We start from the raw sequence: 6115 nt of genomic DNA on the forward strand, positions 1-6115 counted from the left end.
AATAAATAGGAGTGATGTTTTGCCCTACCTGACGTGTTACCATACTGAATACTCAGTACCGGTACCCCCCCCCCCCCAAAAAAAAATTATCGCCCGCCACGCGGGGACCAAAACAAAGCAAAAAAACAAACAATGAAATAGAGAGCTGGTCATGAATGTGTCGCCCGCCACGCGGGGACCCGGGTTCAATTCTCGGCCGATGCACTTTTATATTTATCAGATGGACAAATAATTAACACAATAATTATGTGTCCTTTGTATACAAAAAAAAACAACTGGTTTAACTGAATATATATATTTTTTCAATCTCAATAAAAAATGACCCACGGCCGTGGTTCAAATCCTGTGGGAGAACGGTAGTAGCATTAATATTCTGACCAACTTCCCATTGTATTTTAATTGTAATAATAATAATAATAGTAATAAATAAATAGGAGTGATGTTTTGTCCTACCTGAGGTGTTATCATACTAAATACAATACATCCCCCAAAAATCGCAAGTGATTCGGGTGGGAATTGGACACGCGACCTCCAGATAACTGACCAGTTGTCATAACCACTACACCACCGAGCTTGCGCTTTGTGACTAGTGTTTAATCCGATCCCCAATTTGCAATGGTATTTCGGTGTGTGTGCTCGAAAAAAAAAATCGATTTCAGTTTAAGTTCACGGATACTACATTGCATCGAATATGACGTGGAAGCATCGGTGGTTCAGTGGTAGAATTCTCGCCTGCCACGCGGGGGACCCGGGTTCAATTCCCGGCCGATGCAATTTTTTATATTTTACAAATACATAATAACACAAAATGTGTCGGTTGTATAAAACCAAACAATTGTTTTTCACTTAATTGTTTTTTTTAAATATCATTCTAAAATGATTTGCATGTACATTGAAACAGGATCATAATACAAGTACTTCGTTGTAAGCATCTAAAAGTTCACGCATACTACATTGGATCTCATAGAGACTTGGCATGAAAGCATCGGTGGTTCAGTGGTAGAATTCTCGCCTGCCACGCGGGGGACCCGGGTTCAATTCCCGGCCGATGCAATTTTTTTTTATATTTAACTAATAGATAATAATTAACACAAAATGTGTCCGTTGTATAAACAAAATAATTGGTTTTCACTTAATTGCTTTTTTTTAAAAAATCTCATTCTAAAATGATTTGCATGTACATTGAATAAGTACCGTACTTCATTGTAAGCATCTATAGCCTATTTCTCTAAACAATAATAGTTGCATTTTGGTGGTTCAGGTGCTTGCCTTCCAATTTCAGAATCCTGGGTTCAACTCCTGTGGAAGAACAGTAGTTTACTAATATTCTGACCAGTACTCAGTATAAAAAATAAATAAATAAATAGCAGTGATGTTTTGTCCTACCTGACGTGTTATACTGAATACTCAGTACTTCCCCTAAAAAGTGATTCATGTGGGAATTGAACCCACGACCTCCAGATAATGAATACCAGTACCCAGATATTGGCCCGGTGTCATAAACCACTAAAACCAGGTTGCGTTTGGTGACTTACTAGTGTTGAATTCGAACCCCAAGTAGCAGAGTGTACTGCGAATGGTACTTCGATGCGTGCTTAAAGCTGCTCAAAGTTCACAAATACTATATTGCATCTCATCGAATATTACGTGGAAGCATCGGTGGTTCAGTGGTAGAATTCTCGCCTGCCACGCGGGGGACCCGGGTTCAATTCCCGGCCGGTGCAATTTTTATATTTATTAAATAGACAAATAATTAACACGATATGTGTCCTTTGTATACAACAAAACAACTAGTTTAACTGAATATATATATATTTTTTCAATCTCAATGAAAAATGACTCGCATGTACGAGTACATGGTATTCAATTAGAATTCATGTTTCAGATGCTTGCCTTCCAATGTTAGGGCCCTGGTTCAAATCCTGTGGGAGAACAGTAGCATTAATATTCTGACCAGGTTCCCATTATAATTGTAATAATAATACATTAAGGATTTTAGTTCGGAAGACCTGCCAATTTGTTTGCTTAGGAAGTATGAGAAGATATCCCTACGCTTCATTAAAGCTGAATTGGATTATCATTTTTTACACAATTGTAAAACGTTCAGCATTTTCCCAAAATACATTAATAATAATAATAATAATTAATAAATAGGAGTGATGTTTTGCCCTACCTGACGTGTTATCATACTGAATACAGTACATCCCCCAAAAATCGCAAGTGATTCGGGTGGGAATTGGACACGCGACCTCCAGATAACTGACCAGTTGTCATAACCACTACACCACCGAGGTTGCGCTTTGTGACTAGTTTAATCCGATCCCCAATTTGCAATGGTATTCCGGTGTGTGTGCTCGAGAAAAAAAATCGATTTTAGTTTAAGTTCACGGATACTACATTGCATCGAATATAACGTGGAAGCATCGGTGGTTCAGTGGTAGAATTCTCGCCTGCCACGCGGGGGACCCGGGTTCAATTCCCGGCCGATGCAATTTTTTATATTTAACAAATACATAATAACACAAAATGTGTCCGTTGTATAAAACCAAACAATTGTTTTTCACTTAATTGGTTTTTTTTTATATAAATATCATTCTAAAATGATTTGCATGTACATTGAAACAGGATCATAATACAAGTACTGTACTTCGTTGTAAGCATCTAAAAGTTCACGCATACTACATTGGATCTCATAGAGACTTGGCATGGAAGCATCGGTGGTTCAGTGGTAGAATTCTCGCCTGCCACGCGGGGGACCCGGGTTCAATTCCCGGCCGATGCAATTTTTTATATATTTAACTAATAGATAATGATTAACACAAAATGTGTCCGTTGTATAAACAAAACAATTGGTTTTCACTTAATTGCTTTTTAAAAAAAATCTCATTCTAAAATGATTTGCATGTACATTGAATAAGTACTTCATTGTAAGCATCTATAACCTATTTCTCTAAACAATAATAGTTGCATTTTGGTGGTTCAGGTGCTTGCCTTCCAATATCAGGATCCTGGGTTCAACTCCTGTGGAAGAACAGTAGTTTACTAATATTCTGACCAGTACTCAGTATAAAAAATAAATAAATAAATAGCAGTGATGTTTTGTCCTACCTGACGTGTTATACTGAATACTCAGTACTTCCCCTAAAAAGTGATTCCTGTGGGAATTGAACCCACGACCTCCAGATAATGAATACCAGTACCCAGATATTGGCCCGGTGTCATAAACCACTAAAACCAGGTTGCGTTTGGTTACTTACTAGTGTTGAATTCGATCCCCAAGTAGCAGCGTGTACTGCGAATGGTACTTCGATGCGTGCTTAAAGCTGCTCAAAGTTCACAAATACTATATTGCATCTCATCGAGTATTACGTGGAAGCATCGGTGGTTCAGTGGTAGAATTCTCGCCTGCCACGCGGGGGACCCGGGTTCAATTCCCGGCCGATGCAATTTTTTATATTTATTAAATCAAATAGGCCTACATATTAACACAAAATGTGTCCGTTGTATAAAACCAAAGAACTGGTTTCACTGAGTCTTTTTTTTAAATCTCATTCGACTTGCATGTACATATTGAATCAGGATTCAATATAGAGCTTTATTGTAAGCATCTATTACTATATTTTGTAAACAATAATGGTTGCATTTCGGTGGTTCGGGTGCTTGCCATCCAATTTCAGGACCCTGGTTTAAATCCTGTAAGAGAACAGTAGTTTAATATTCTAACCAGTTTAGAAACCAAAAACAAATAATAACAAATTACAGAGGGCGGGATATAAACAATTTTAAGACATTGGTAGTGTTTTTGAATTTTGTATTTTAAGTCTCAAAAAATAAAAAGAAATTATTTAATAGGCTAATATGTAAATGATAAAGAATGTCTTTGGAAATGCATTTAAAGTTGCTGTATTTATAAGAACGATAATGATTCTTATTCTATCTAGACTGCAGTTGTATCGTGAGCACTTAACTCCAGTGAGACTAAACATCCTCCTTGCTCCATTCTTTGCACTTTTATAATAACTATTTTACGTACTTGGTTTCAGTTGGTACGATTGTTTTGAGTCAGATTTTGAAGATGAAGAGCTTTTGCCTAATCAAACATGGAAAGGTAAATCGAAAAAAGTGTCCTGTTTTTACTGACTAGGCGTCTGTCAGCTTAGTGATTATTTCTTAATACATTTACCAGGTATTTACAAATTAAATAATAGCCTTTATAGGATGTGGTAAGGAAATATGCCACCAGAGAATTTGAATGTTAAATTTATGGCGCATGTCTAAGTTAATTTCTGATTTCTTTCATTCTAAGAGTATGTTGCCAAACAGGTGAACGAGGCAGAAAGAAAACGGGTGTCACAAAATTTAGCTCTTTCTGCAGTTCAGCAACGACTCCTGTTCCTCGCTCACAAGAAAGCCGCTCAGCAGAAACCCAGTACATCATCCACACAAGCCTCTTCAAATCATGGTTGCAACAAGGACGCCACAGGTTACATACAACCAAATGATAAGCGGGAGAAGGGATCGAATATCTTCAAGCAACACAGTAGCTCTCTGAGGAGCACTAGTTATACAAAACCGAATGATAAGCAGGAGGTAGGATCACATGTCTTCGGGCAACACAGTAGCTCCCTCTGGAGCACTGACACTGGTTCTGCCAACAACGCTACCAACAGTTGTGTCTGGTCGCATGGCAGCCAATCAGAACGTGTGGCGCGTGACACAGAAGCAGTTCAGTCCTGTCATGCAGTAACGCAATGTCGAGAAACATGTGACACAGGACCCAGAATGCTGGATAAAGCAAATGATCCAATGAAAAGTAAGCAGAGGTCACATCGAAACCTGTTGCTCCAACCTTCCGACCAAACCGAACATCGGGTGCAAGCTTTGTGGAATTTTGAACCTGGTCAGCACGACGAACTCGCACTAATGAGAGGTATTCTGCAAAAATTTTTATTTGGCATTTACCGCTTCCATGAAATGGTTTTTGAATCGCAATTTGTTTAATAGGCCTACTTACGGTATCAATTGACTTACTGTTTTTTAATCTGTTTATTTCGTGTTCAGGTGAAGTTTTCTTTCAACTTGGCCAGACCAACGATGATGGTTGGGCGTACGGTCGTATCGGCAGCAGGACTGGTCTCTTTCCAGCTGGTTACGTCCGACTACTTAAACCTGAATACATTTCCACAAATGTGACATCGACTATTCCAGTTGGTTCGTCAGAATCCATAAACAATAATTAGTTGTTACCGATTACGACACTGTTTAATACAATTCATTTGAAATGAAATCGTCTACTATCCAGCCTATATATTTATGCAAATAAAACAATTATAATATATGCGTGTTTATGCATTTGCGTATCTTTGGGGGCGTGGGGGAACGCATGCCCTCTAAATAAGCTTCCACCTTCTAGCCCCCACCACACTGGAAATTTTCTGAGCAAAGGAAATTTATCTAGCCTTCAGCACTGAAATGGGAATTATCGCTCGCCAGGCGGTGGACTCGGGTTCATTTCCCAGCAGATGCACATATATTACTTTTTTATTATTTTGGTATTTTGAATTTGCAATTATGTTATAATTTCTTCTAATAGTGTAGTTTTCAACGTCTGTTTGTTTATATGGAAATCAAACTTCAATAAAATAGGCACTGGTTAACTTTGAGAAGTTACATTAGGGAATGACATGAATAAACTTAAAAAGAAACTGACCGTCATTTTGCTTTGCAATTTACCTAAAACTTCGCACATGACCAACAAGAGCTGCCTTATTCTTTCGCCTCTAATCCACCTTCTCTTGAATTTAACAATACCATATAAATTTCAATCTAAAAAAGAGGTTTGTGTGGGAGTTGTACCCGGAATGTCTCACACCCTAATGGGACCCAGGACTAGCCATATTAATAATGTTATATGCTGAAACAAATACATGCTGATAAAGCCACTATATAAAAAAAGAACGAACCATGATGCAATCAATCAATCAATCAACATATATGTTGTATTTGTGACAAGTGTGACCATGGCACTCTGGTCGATCGCTGATGTGGTTTGTACGTCAGTAATTATAAATGATTGTAGGATGAGCCGAATTAATGTTCAGAACCTGTCCAAAAT

General features: G+C 38.0%; 1 protein-coding gene and 6 non-coding genes across 7 annotated transcripts in view; all 7 read left to right on the forward strand.

The window, feature by feature from the left end:
* LOC117105566 (protein kinase C and casein kinase substrate in neurons 2 protein-like) overlaps positions 1-6109 on the forward strand; it is a 12477-nt gene extending 6368 nt beyond the window's left edge. The window contains exons 7-9 of the mRNA XM_033246744.1: positions 4044-4108; positions 4307-4930; positions 5062-6109. Coding sequence (XP_033102635.1) covers positions 4044-4108; positions 4307-4930; positions 5062-5240 — 868 coding nt within the window. The 3' untranslated portion in view covers positions 5241-6109. The remainder of the gene's footprint in view (positions 1-4043; positions 4109-4306; positions 4931-5061) is intronic.
* On the forward strand, positions 703-773 carry Trnag-gcc. Its single transcript has one exon. It is a non-coding gene; the product is annotated as a tRNA-Gly (tRNA).
* On the forward strand, positions 983-1053 carry Trnag-gcc. Its single transcript has one exon. It is a non-coding gene; the product is annotated as a tRNA-Gly (tRNA).
* Positions 1654-1724, forward strand: Trnag-gcc. Its single transcript has one exon. It is a non-coding gene; the product is annotated as a tRNA-Gly (tRNA).
* On the forward strand, positions 2421-2491 carry Trnag-gcc. The gene has a single exon. It is a non-coding gene; the product is annotated as a tRNA-Gly (tRNA).
* Trnag-gcc lies at positions 2712-2782 on the forward strand. The gene has a single exon. It is a non-coding gene; the product is annotated as a tRNA-Gly (tRNA).
* Trnag-gcc lies at positions 3376-3446 on the forward strand. Its single transcript has one exon. It is a non-coding gene; the product is annotated as a tRNA-Gly (tRNA).
* Positions 6110-6115: the final 6 nt, after the last annotated feature.

This window comes from Anneissia japonica, unplaced genomic scaffold (assembly GCF_011630105.1).
Source record: "Anneissia japonica isolate Jap-2015-1 unplaced genomic scaffold, ASM1163010v1 scaffold287598_len761594_cov195, whole genome shotgun sequence".
NCBI classification, from domain to species: domain Eukaryota; kingdom Metazoa; phylum Echinodermata; class Crinoidea; order Comatulida; family Comatulidae; genus Anneissia; species Anneissia japonica.